General features: G+C 38.7%; 1 protein-coding gene across 1 annotated transcript in view; it reads right to left on the bottom strand.

Annotated features, from left to right (window-relative positions):
* The window catches only part of COL24A1 (collagen type XXIV alpha 1 chain), a 417206-nt gene that overhangs the window by 228216 nt on the left and 175554 nt on the right, over window positions 1-13436 (bottom strand). Inside the window, exons 8-9 of the mRNA XM_082265511.1 lie at window positions 12754-12798; window positions 4650-4703 (exon numbers count right to left, since the gene is read on the bottom strand). Coding sequence (XP_082121637.1) covers window positions 4650-4703; window positions 12754-12798 — 99 coding nt within the window. The remainder of the gene's footprint in view (window positions 1-4649; window positions 4704-12753; window positions 12799-13436) is intronic.

The following is a 13436-nucleotide window of genomic DNA, read 5'->3' as shown; positions in this document are numbered from 1 at the left end:
TGTATGACGACGATCCATACGTGTGTACGGGCCTTTACTCCCATGTCTGCAAAATGCCCTTTCCACACCCTTGTCATACTTTCATCATTTTAGAGAGGAAAGGCCATTCAATCATCATAAAGACATGCTTACATGCTTAATACAGCTGTCACCATCAACGGTGCGGGAAAACAACAATGGTAACAGATTTTCAGTGTGTACAAATTTTGTGCCAATATTGTTACATTCACCTGGCAGTACGTTTAATACAACTTTAACATTGCGGTCCTATATATTGATTATATTACGGTATATCATATACAGATCTATAGAGTCTACCTCCAGCAGTTATCTGTTTGTCACTTGGTACAGTGAGCAAGTCTGCTAAATGACAGCTGAAATAAAATTTGGGCAAGCTTGGCTAGAGTATTGAATATTCATAAGAAATTCTGAAAAAGCAGGGTATTTCAATATGTCAGTTTAATTTAAAATCCTTAAAAAAATGTTGCTTGATTTTGTATGATTCTGAGATTGAGCACCCCCCCACACACACACCTGTACTCTATCAGTGTCCACCATCAAGTAGATATAGGAGGAGTCCCTTGTGTATTAGCATCTCTCCCAGCAAGGAGTGTTGTCTCCAAGGGTTAGAGAGGCTGGATTCATCCTTTTTTATGGATAGTGTAGGACCCACTGACAATGGGGTACGTTGACATAGTGGTGGGCTTGAGCACTATATGGCCATATGGTGGGACCAAATCCCCATTTTTATTTATGGATTGTCTTCATATTTAATAGTCATTTCTTTTACATGTGTGCGCTATTCTTTTTTAATATGCATGTCACTTGGTTCATAGCTGCACCAGCTTTAGAAATACATGTTCAGGGTTTGCTCCCCCAACTTTTTGCTTGTTTAATATGATTTTGTATGATTGTCTTACCAATGTATAGAATGTTAATGTTCAATTTTTACAATAGTATATAAATGGAATGCAAACATTTTTCCTGACTGAGGACAACATTAATAGTCAGAGTTTACTTTGATCAGATAAGCAGCAAAAAAAAATTTCCATCCCGAGCCTTCAAATTTTCTCTATGGTTAAAAATGATTACTAACCTTTCCTCACTAACTATTACAAAACCATTCAAATGTTCAGAAAACAATTTTTTGCATCAAATTCTACTGCTGTACGGCCAGCTTTATCAAATACCATAATGCATTCCGGCTATACAGACCCTTCTTGCATTGTGGAAAGGAACAGTAAAGTACAATCACTGTATAACACTGTTTAATGTAAACAGAAAATATGTCTGCCCTATGTACATATATTTATAGATGACTCAAGCACATAAGGTTTTTAAAACATCAAAATTCTTTGATAATTAAATCATTTGCATTAAACAGATTTTGTTTATGTTTTGCCAAAAAAAAAAAAAAAAACTTTTAAACTCAATAGATTTCCTTTAAATACTCGGTTAGTTGTTTTGAAAGAAAAAAAGAACTGACAACAGAAAACAAATTCCAAGCTTCTGGAATAAGTTAAAAAAGGAAAATAAACATTTGGAATGGGTAACATCACTGATTCCCCGGTTTAAAAATAAGCAATGCAATCATTTACACATTGACATGCTAACAAAAGTTAGGATATAAACAATTTTTGTATTTCAACAGTTCACAATTATACAGACTAACGCATCAGACCTAAAAAATAGGGCAATTGTAAGGGAAAGGTAGGGCCAGATCCAAAAGAGGGATCCCCACTACAAGACAGCTGGGTGCTGTGCTCTAAAAGTCAGTACACCCAGAAGTGCTATTTTAGTTATAGGAGGAGCCTAGTGGGCTACATTTCCTTTCTTATACATCTTAGATATTACAAGGAGTTTTCCCCATCATAATTCCTGACTCTGTTCCTGTCCACCTGGTAATGCTGGGACCTGTAAACGGCAGGTGTGCAGTCCCCAAGAGATATCAGAAAGTGTCAGGTGGTTTAAAGTGGAATTCCACCTAAAATAAAAAATGTTCCCTTTATTTATTTTTTTAAAATACAATAAACGTTTTTATATTAAGCACTAATTGGATTGCTAAATGTTTGATTAGAAACAACTACGAGCTCCAAGGGGGAACCTATAACTCCGCTTAGGGAAATTATGCCATCATCAGTGTCCAGACATGCCCGCTAGCTTTAAAATTGAAAAGATGGGGAAATGTGGTCATGTGACAGGCAATAAATGGCATTAAAAAATGATATAAAAAAAACAGCGACTTTTTGAATTTTTGAGCATAAAGATGACTTTTGTTTACATCAATGTTTGTGGGGGAGTATGCACTGTTTTTAGATTTCCTTACACTTTAACTTTCCAACACCTACCAATGTTTTTGGTGGACTGACCTTTTGAGCAAACCAGGCCAGAATCTCCAATGCAATTGAGCTGGTGAATTTTTTTTCTTGAATAGAGATCTTTCTTCCGGAAATTTTATAAAGTCCATTTAAGATATCTGATTTAAAGCCCAAGTGCTAATGAAGGGTTATATCCTGACCCCAGGAAAAATGTTGACTACTGTTGTTTTTTCTGTTGTCACACTGCTATTAACAAAGAATTTCACTATTTCTATGCTCTGCCTTTTGAATTGACATTGACCTCTAAGCAATCACTGGTCATACTATATAAATACCTGTATACAACTGCATGACTACAAACATAATTGTGCAATCAGATAAAACAATTAGAAGTGATATTAATGTCTATGAGACATATGGAGTGATTTTCATTGGCACTAAACCTTTTCCTCTACCCATTGCAGTATGATAAGAAGAAAAATGATTCAGTTGCTCTTTAAGGCACCTTATAGTGTACTTAAAATATTCTAAAGTGCCTTTTATTCTGTTTTATTGTATGTAATTTTAACATACTTTAAGCACTATTTAGGACACCTCAAAGAGTCACTCCCCCCAAAACTTATCTTTCAAGTTACATTACAGCTTGATAAATTAGGACCATATTCACAAAGACACTTGGCATATGGCAGACACACACCTTTATTCCACTAGGTCTAAAGCAATATGACCTCATCATGTTGTGTCTGGCGACTCTGCCCTTCCTGTTTCTGGTGTCTGCTACCACTGCTGCTATAAGTGACCCCACTTATGCTGCAGGCTGTCCAGCAGTCACTTTTCTGGCTCTGATACTTACTAACTACAGTTTTATCAATGTAAAATCTTCCAGCTCTAAATAAGGGGACACAAATTCTGAAATATGTATCTTTTAATATCAAATAAATGTATTTAATTTTTTTAAAGATCAGTGTTTAATTTGAGTTTCTTTTCAACACACACAAATTGCTGCTCCTGACAGGTATGTTATGGAGGTTCAAAGGGTTCCCCCTTCATCAGGGCTTAACAATTAACCAGTATCTCGAGCATAAATACTAATTACCCCTCAGTATCCCTCCAATTTTATCAGCCGACTTTATTCAACAGTAACAAGCCCCAATAAAAGGAAACCCTTTGAACCCCCCAAAACATGTTGGCCATTTGTGATATAAGAGTTTCACGCAAAGAGCTGTCCTTGGGCCACCACTTCTGGAAGAGCTGACTAAGAAGAACTGCTTTATAGTGCCTAGGGCTTGACTGAGAACACCCCCTGCTTTAGAAGATCCAGCAGCCCAAACCTTTCCTCTACTTCAGCAATAAAAAACCTAAAAGTGTTGCTAATTCTTCTCCACTCTATCCAAAACTAATACTAAAAGCTTTGGGTCCAGATACAGTTTTGCTCTTCACTTTTTTATTGCAAAACATTTTTTTTTGTGTTTTGGTCTAGCAGTTTTGATTACGAGAGAACCTTTTACAAGGTTCCTGGACCCTATTCTTCATCTCACAGGAGGTGAAGGAGGAAGAGAATTGAGGTCCTAAAACCCCTAGGAGAAAAAAATGCAACTGAAAAGAGCCAACAATGAATCTGCTAATCATCAAATTTACGCCTGACAGGTTAATGTAATACCAGATTCAGAGTAAAATGAATTCCAGATAACTAAAGCACACAGAAACACACAGATGAACTGAATATAGCTACTTTCAGGGAGTTCACATAAGGCTGAAACCCATTTCGAGTCCCCCTTTTAAAGGGTCAGTCTATCCAAATGTTATATTTTATTTGTAGATGACATCTGATTTCAACTAACTTCCTGTCCACCTGGGAACTTTGAGTGTTCCCACCCACTGTTTTGTGCTCTGGCTCCCCCTGTTGCATTCACAATAATATCAAGTAAATTACAAAACCCTCAGGAGAGTCGGAGCCCCTCATAATGACCACAGCTGGTGTGCAGACCCAGGAAATGAATGACATCACAATGTACGTACTATGCATTACCATGTTACCGCAACATGCATGTGTGTATGAGCCATAAAGCTTTTAGTTGCTTTTATGCTTCCAACAGTGATGTCTGCAGTGCTGAGTTGATAATCTAACAAGGACCCTCATTGGTTATTGTGTCATTAAAAAATGTGTACAAAATGATTATGATTATTATGATTATTTTTTTAACCGTTAAGGCCAGAGCAAATTTTCTTTTTGTATAGAGTGCGGATTGAGCTGCGGGACAGTTTCTCTGTACACTCTGTGTGGTGGCTGTTCACTTGTCAGCCAATAACAGTTAAGCACAGTTACTGCACCTGCCTGCCAGGGTAACCCGGAGCCCCTGCAACGCCATCTGTGCCAGGAAGTCCCTGCAAAACAAGAACGCTAAATTAAAGATAATAAGCAATAATAAATGTACTTGCATAAATGTGGAAACAAGTAATACAAACACAACAAAAAATGGAAATATAATATTTTTACTTTAAATGTAATGTTACTTTAAAGCTGAAGTTTATTCTGACTTATATTTTGTCTTTTTTTGGTTCCTTCTTTTCACCATTCATCAACATGTTACTTACATTTTTAAGACCTTTGGTCTTGACCCTCTGCCATCCAACCCAAGTGTTTTTGCATTGCCATACACATCTATCAGAATGCAAAACCTGCTGGAAGCAGGTCAAATACACTCATTAATAAATTCTGATTGATCTTAGCATCTCAAACTGTCAAGCTGATGCCATGAACCAAGCAAAAAGGAAACCATCTACCGTATTCAAAGCAGGTGTATAAATTTCAAACTGTCCAAATGCGATAGGATCAAGTATGCAGCAACGATGATCAGTAATCAGACATTTTTTTAATTTTCTTTGAGTTTCAAAAATAAACTGTATTTTTGCAATATATTCATTCCTTTAAAATATCCGGGGACACCAAGCAATTTTGCAAATATAGCCTTTCATTTCTGACTTTCTTTGCACTTTTAGAGCTGTCGACATAGGCCTTGTCATTGTCAACATGGTGATGTTTACATTTAGCCTGTCTGAATCTGCACTATACCTGCAAACAGAAGTAAAGACAATAAATTAATTTGATTTACATGCCTGTTTGATTCTGTGTCTTAACTTCCAGGAGCTTGAAATATATGTTTCAATGGTGCAGTGCACTGGTGTAATCACTGGATATCACAAACTGCTTGAAGCAGGCAGACCCTACCCATTCCCCCATTATATGTAATTCTAGAAGGTTAATTGTGGAAAGCAAAATGCAATTTTAAGTGGGCCAATGATGTCTTCCTTGATCTCAGTCATGACCTGCAGACCTTTACCACTCAGATAGGTGATCTGAATGCAAACAGAGCAATGTTTATATTGGCACAAAAAAAGACAGAAATGTTAATGTTGTAGTTGATTGTTATTAATGGATATATAATAAAAGTGCAAATGTGTATAGTACAGTGATCTGAGCACATTCTGATGAGGCCTGGTGTTCTTCATATGCCCAGGCTCAATTTTATGGAATGTCCAGCTGACTTTTACTAATAACAGCCGATAGGTGCGATAAATCTGCCCTCTCATACATGAACACGACGCAGGGAAACATATGTAACATTATGAATCTGGCGGCATGGTGCTGTGTATAATGTTCTGTTAGACTTGGCATCTCTCTAACTTCCAAAGACACTGCCAAGCCACAGCTAATGTGGTTGATTTAATAAGTGCACAGCAGACATGTAAATGGAAAATGAAACACCAAAGCGACAAGCTACTGTTACACAGGATCTCCGGTGAAATGTGCAGGCCCAAGGGATGTCTGTATTTTTCTAATAAGTGCTGCCATGTTTACTGGGAGACGTACAAATAGAGGAGCCTAATGTAAACCCGCAATATTATTTGGCAGAATAGCAGAAATGATGGAAAATCAGCAAATATGTTAAGGGTTTTGGGTAATGTAAGTGATGCATGTAACCGCTCATTTCATGATGTTTTCAAAAATAATAATATACTTTTCCAGTTTAACCTAATGATCTGTGAATACTCCCCAGTATGCTCCAGATAGTATTTCAGGTACGTGTAGTACTTTGTGTGATCATGTTAACAAGCTCAGACTTTTGCACTTAAACAAAACTAAAACTTTGCCCATAAATGAAAATATACAGGTTCTCTTAACAGGAGATACAATAAGTACCCTGTGATGGAAAAGGGAAGAGTATCAAGTGTTCCTCCCATACCTGAAAAAACGGAGTATTTCTCATAGCTTAGCAGGCAGTTTGAGGGGATAGTTGAAGGTAAGTACAGGATGGTTTTGGTGGCTGCTATATTTGTTAATTTACCTTGTTAACCCAGTTACAGTTATACTGTACATGTGAGGTTTGTTTTGTTCCGAATGAAAATTTGGACAAAATTTTCATTATTCGGAAATTCTGAGACATCAGTAACCAATTTCAAAGAATCTGAAATAAACATTAACAAAATAAACTAAATGCATTTGTTTCATTCGGATGTTTGAAGCATCCGAATGAAACAAATTATTTAGATTACGCTGAGAGCAGAATATAAACAAACCAGTGTTGGCATTAAAAAATGTAAAACAAAAATTAAAAAATGTGCCCCCCCCAATCTATACCAGACCTGAAGGGCCTGGATTTTAAGGGGACCCCCCATACTAAAATGATGATAAAAGGGCCTCCTCTCCACAGCCCTGGGTGGTAGTTCTGGAATGAGTATGGTACCCCTACTCATTTACCAAAAAAAGTGTAAAAAAATAAATAAAAACACAGAAATACAGTTTTTGTCCGTTATTAATATTATTTATTATTATATCCTTTAGTCCTTTTTTAAAAAACAAAAACATTGCCCCCAAAGTAAATCCAGTGCCAATCACGATGAACGCCACTGCCGACCCTTAAAAAAAAAAAAAAAAGCTGCGCACCCATCAATTGCCTCCTGGCGCCTGATATCCCCAGTTCCTACCGACGTTAAATAAGCAAAAGGGGGGGGGGGGGTCACCCAATGACAGGTGACCCTACTCCTTTGTTTATTCACCATTGGCATTGGGAACCGGGCTGTCATTTATGTCTAGGTAACCCTTTTACTTTGCCCTACATGGGCAAAGAAAATAGTCACTTTAAGGGCTGATTCACATCAGATGGTGTCCAGTGTGTTTTTACTCTGCATCAAAAATGCATGCACAGTGTTTACCATTTATTCTAACAGAATAATCAGAATGTATGAAAACGCACCACAACGTACACTGTCCTGGAAGAAGGAAGAAGTGGATGGATGCCATTCGACCCAGAAAGAAAGCAGAGGCATGGGGGAAGAATGGGTACATTTAATCTGATTGGCACAAAGTCCAATACAAGTATAGAACAGAATACATCACTTTAACTCAGCATGCCATTTGGCTTTAACTGGCTTAATAAATAACTGAGGCTGGAATGGGCCTTATTATTTATTTCTACAATGTAAGGTTTTTATGCTCAGATCTTTTTAGCTTTTTGGTGGTGTGCTGGGGATTCCCATTGGACTGTACATTGTTTACTTTTAGACTAGGTCAGTGTTAATGAACAGCATGACTGGACATTTAAGGACATCTCATCCCCATAGTGCTGTTGGTCAGATCTGTAACCCATTCAGAACATTAATAAGTACCTTGGTGCTAATTTATTTTATCAACATAAAAATGAGACAGACCACTCCAGGCTATGAGCAGCTGCTTGCCAAATCATTTTAATAATGTCTGCCTTGATATTAATTTAGGCACACCTCGACTTGTTATAGCACATACTGGAAGATATTGCTAAAAGCAATTTTGATAAAAACATACTTTTTTCAATAATATTTAGTAATAATTAACACTGAAAAAAACTTGGAAAAGCGAGGCGCCGGATATATGTCAGGAAAGAACATTGTTGTCAGAGGTTTTGCGACACCCACCCTAGTCCAAACAGATTTTATTTCTCATGTGAAAAAGGCCATTTGCTGCCAGAAATATTTAAGCTTAAAAGGAATTCTGGTAGAAAAAAAAAATAAGTATTTCCATGCTATTATAATAGTTGCTGTTTAACAATAGGCAAAATACCCTCTCCAAACGCAGAAAAGACATCAGTATATACAGTATCTCACAAAAACGAGTACACCCCTCACATTTTCCAAAATATTTTATTATATCTTTTCATGTGACAACACTGAAGAATTTACACTTTGCTACAATGTAAAGTAGTGAGTGTACAGCTTGTATAACAGTGTAAATTTGCTGTCCCCTCAAAATAACTCAACACGCAGCCATTAATGTCTAAACCACTGGCAACAAAAGTGAATACACCCCTAAGTGAAAATGTCCAAATTGGGCCCAAAGTGTCAATCATTTGTGTGGCCACCATTATTTTCCAGCACTGCCTTAACCCTCCTGTGCATGAAGTTCACCAGAGCTTCACAGGTTGCCACTGGAGTCTTCTTCCACTCCTTCATGACGGCATCACGGAGCTGGTGAATGTTAGAAACTTTGCGCTCCTCCACCTTCTGTTTGAGGATGCCCCACAGATGTTCAAAAGTGTTTAGGTCTGGAGACATGCTTGGCCAGTCCATCACCCTTACCCTTCTTTAGCAAGGCAGTGGTCATCTTGGAGGTTTGTTTGGGGTCATTGTCATGTTGGAATACTGCCCTGTGACCCAGTCTCCACAGGGAGGGGATCATGCTCTGCTTCAGTATGTCACAGAACATGTTGGCATTCATAGTTCCCTCAATGAACTGTAGCTCCCCAGTGTCGGCAGCACTCATGCAGCCCCAGACCATGACACTCCCACCACCATGCTTGACTGTAGGCAAAACACACTTGTCTTTCTATTCCTCACATGGTTTCCACCACACACACTTGACTCCATCTCAACCAAAAAAGTTTGTCTTGGTCTCATCAGACCACAGGACATGATTCCAGTAATTCATATCCTTAGTCTGCTTGTCTTCAGCAAACTGCTTGCGGATTTTTTGTGCATCATCTTTAGAATAGGCTTCCTTGCATACAAGTTTGATGCAGTGTGTGTTGTATGGTCTAAACACTGACAGGCTGAGCCCCCACCACTTCAACCTCTGCAGTAATACTGGCAGCACTCATACGTCTATTTCCCAAAGACAACCTCTGGATATGATGCTGAGCACGTGCACTCAACTTCTTTGGTCAACCATGGCGAGGCCTGTTCTTAGTGGAACCTGTCCTGGTAAACCACTGTATGGTCTTGGCTATCGTGCTGCAGCTCAGTTTCAGGGTCTTGGCAATCTTATTATAGCCTAGGCCATCTTTATGTAGAGTAACAATTCTTTTTTTAGATCCTCAGAGAGTTCTTTGCCATGAGATGCCATGTTGAACTTCCAGTGACCAGTATGAGAGAGTGAGAGTGATAACACCAAATTTAACACACCTGCTCCCCATTCACACCCGAGACACTAACGAGTCACATGACACCGGGGAGGGAAAAAGGCTATTTGGATCCAATTTAGACATTTTCACTTGGGGGGTGTACTCACTTTTGTTGCCAGCGGTTTAGACAAAAATGACTGTGTGTTGAGTTATTTTGAGGGGACAGCAAATTTACATTGTTATACAAGCTGTACACTCACTACTTTATATTGTAGCAATGTGTAATTTCTTCAGTGTTGTCACATGAAAAGATATAATTAAATATTTACAAAAATGTGAGGGGTGTACTCACTTTTGTGAGATCATGTAATTCTGTTTTTGCTGGCAATTAAAGAGATTCTGTCACTTAAGAGCAAAGTGAAAGTGAAAGGTTTACTTTTTAGAAGACCCACCTATCCATACTTACCTTCCCTGCACTCCCCTGATGCATAGTTGCTACATCAGGGTGTGGAGCCCCAGCCTTGTATATGCACTATGAGTTGACACCGGGAATATTTTTGCTCCTACTCCTTACTCCTTACATGGTGGTGTTCAGGTCTGGCCATTGATTGCTAAGGCCCAAGCACATACTCCTAGGAAGAGGTCATGTTCTCTTTTATATCCCAAAGGAACAGGTAATTACCCAGGACTCGGATAGAACAAAAGACCAGCAGCAGGGCACAGCAAAGGTAAGTACCAACAGGTGGGATTTATTTTACAAAATCATCTGTTATTCTTTCCTGTATAGGCAGAGTTACATCTTTGTCTATAGTATGCCCCACCCAATTCATTTTAAAATGTACATTTCAGAAAAAACATTTAGAGATCTGTTAATGTCCTAAAACAAAGACTATAGCAGTGATTAACTTAGAAACTTCCTTCAATGTTCCCTAATCAGGGTTTTAAGCAAATTCCAGACAGCTCCTCCTGTGGTATTAGTAGGGTCTGTTTTCTAAATCTTGTACTGTGCAATCTCCCTTTCTTTTTTCCTGAAGTATCACCAACCGGATTCACAATTCCATGGAAAGTTTGAATCCAATTGGTGGATATGAGAAACTCACTGCTTGAAAACCCGTAGAGGCAAACTGGCAGAGACTACTTAAAGTGAATAACCGCCCCCAAATTTTTTCTTAGTTTTGGATACAGGCGGGAAAAAGTAAGACCCCTGTCAGTTTTTTTTCTGTCTGTGCCCCATTGAAAAATTATCCAGGGGCATACGTACAGGGTTTACAGAGGTCACAGCCGCTGCAGGAGGAAAAACTGAGGGCATCGGTTCCTCTACATGCTGCAAAGCCGACCCTTCTCTCCATTTCCTGCAGTGATCAGGCTCCTGTGCATTCCCTCGGCCCCCATAATCCCCTGCGGCGCCGCCAGGTTCCCCCTTCCCCTTTCCCACCGGCTGCTATGGAGGATGCTTTCAGGATGGAGAGTGGGGAAGCGGCCAGTAAATGATCACTGACTTTGTCCATTCATAGCTGTGTTTACTATGCTTCAGTTTATGAATGACTAGAGTTATTCCTGTTCATTAACTCTGTGCTGCTGAGACTGCAGAGAACGACATTGAGGGCTTGTCATAGAAACATAGAAAAGTGAAGGCACAAAAAAGACAGAGTAGTCCGTTGAGTCTGCCCAATTTCTTTTTGTTTGTTTTTTATTTTTTTCGTTAACTTTTGAGTATAGATCAATGTTTGTCCCAAACATATTTGAAGCCATTTACTGTTGACTGTCTCACTACCTCTGCTGGAAGTTTATTCCAAGCATCAACTTGCCTTTCAGTAAAATAACACTTTCTATGATTAGTTTAGAACGTTCCTCCAGTTAGTTTGAATTCATGTCCCCATGTTCTTGATTTTGGTTTTAAATTGAAACAAACTGCCCTCCAGAATCTTATTCACCCCCTTGATGTATTTAAAGGTTTAAGGTCTCCCCTTTCCCTTCTTTCCTCCAGACTGTACATATTAAGTTTCTGAAGTTGCCCTCAAAATGTTTTATCACCCAAACCTTTCATCATTTTTATTACCCGTCTCTGGACTCATTCTATCTTAACGATATCTTTTTGTAAGTGAGGTCTCCAGAGCTGGACACAGTATTCTAAAGAAGGTCTCACTAAAAATCTATATGGAGGAATCAGGACCTTCTTCTTCCTGCTGGTGTTCCAGTGATGCATCCTAGAATTCTATTTGCGTTTCCCATTGCCTTGTCACACTGTTTGCTCATGTTGCAATTATCTGAAATATGTACCCCAAATCTTTTTTTTTTCTGTAGTGCTGGCTAACACTGTACCCCCAATTTTGTACTCTGTCAAAGGATTCTTTTCCCTAGATCCATTATTTTACATTTAGAAACATTGAATTAAAATTCCACGGCTTTGACCAATCTTGCCAAATCATGTTCCATGTTACAGACACCTCTAGGGATATCAACCCTCTTACACACCTTTGTATCATCAGCAAAAAGACATACTTTACCCAACAAACCATTAGTTATAACACTTACATGTAGATTAAATAGAATAGGACCTAGCACAGCGCCTTGTAGTACACCACTAGTGACTGGACTCTGTTCAGAGTAAACCCCATTTACAACCACACTTTGGTATCTACCCTTTAGCCAACTGCATATCCACTGAATGCAGTTGGCTAAAGGATAGATAGCAGAGTGTTGTTGTAAATGTAGTTTACTTGGACAGAGACCATTTACTAGTGGTGCACCACTTCTACATTTCTTATCAAATAATTTAATATATACAAAAAAAAGTTAATATCTGTAAAACTGTAACTAAGATCTAATAGAGATCTAATAGAGGCTTCTTTTACCTGCTAACCACTCAAGCCAGGTGAGGTGTGCGGTGGCCAAGCTATCTCTTCCTATTTCTGCAGCGTGCTTTGGGTCTGGATGGACCTCTGTTTAGCCTGCACCCTCACCAGTCAGCAGCATCAAACTCATTGGACCTTGATAGCCTGAGCTGGGACCCTTAAGCATTTATCATATAAGATCTAATAGAGGATAAAATTAAAACCTACCTTCTCTCCCAGTGGGCCTGGTAGTCCAAGATAACCTTTAGGGCCCTATGGAACAAAACCATTGTTAGTGCATATGCATTCTCTCCAGCATCAGCTTTACATGATTGTTTTGGACCGATTTACTAAGAGTGACAATAGTGGACCATGATTGCAAAATGTGGGTCAGGAAGGCCACTTGTAGTCACTACAAGGGGTACATGTAACAAGGTGGCAATGCAGCAGTGCAACTGAGAGATAGTTGTTGTTACCCAATAATGGGAAGTTATGCTACATATAGCTATCATATGCGTTCTTTTGCAGTAAGGGTTGTCGTTTTTATAACTTAAGTAAGTTTAAATGGTGATTGTACATACAAACAGACAAGCATTTTGACTCTGAAGATGTATATAACCTGCTCCTTGTTATTCTTTGAAGGTCATGTTGGGTTACCATCACCCTGAGTTAAGAAATTTTCCATGTATACAGACATGTGATGCTCTAAAGAATACCAGACATGAAAATGCCCCTCCAGTGTTCAGAAGGAAACCATATTGCTCAGAAGAAGGTTATATATCATTACAAAATAGGAATAAGTTACAAATGTTGAGAAAAGTCTTGTTGACGAAAGCTGGCATGAAGATCATCTGGTTCTGCAAAGAGTATGTGATTTACAGCAATCTCTCTCTAGAAATTCATTTAGTGCA

The sequence above is a fragment of the Pelophylax lessonae genome (genome assembly GCF_965119305.1).
Source record: "Pelophylax lessonae genome assembly, chromosome: 8".
NCBI classification, from domain to species: domain Eukaryota; kingdom Metazoa; phylum Chordata; class Amphibia; order Anura; family Ranidae; genus Pelophylax; species Pelophylax lessonae.
This window is presented reverse-complemented; position numbering and strand designations above follow the sequence as displayed.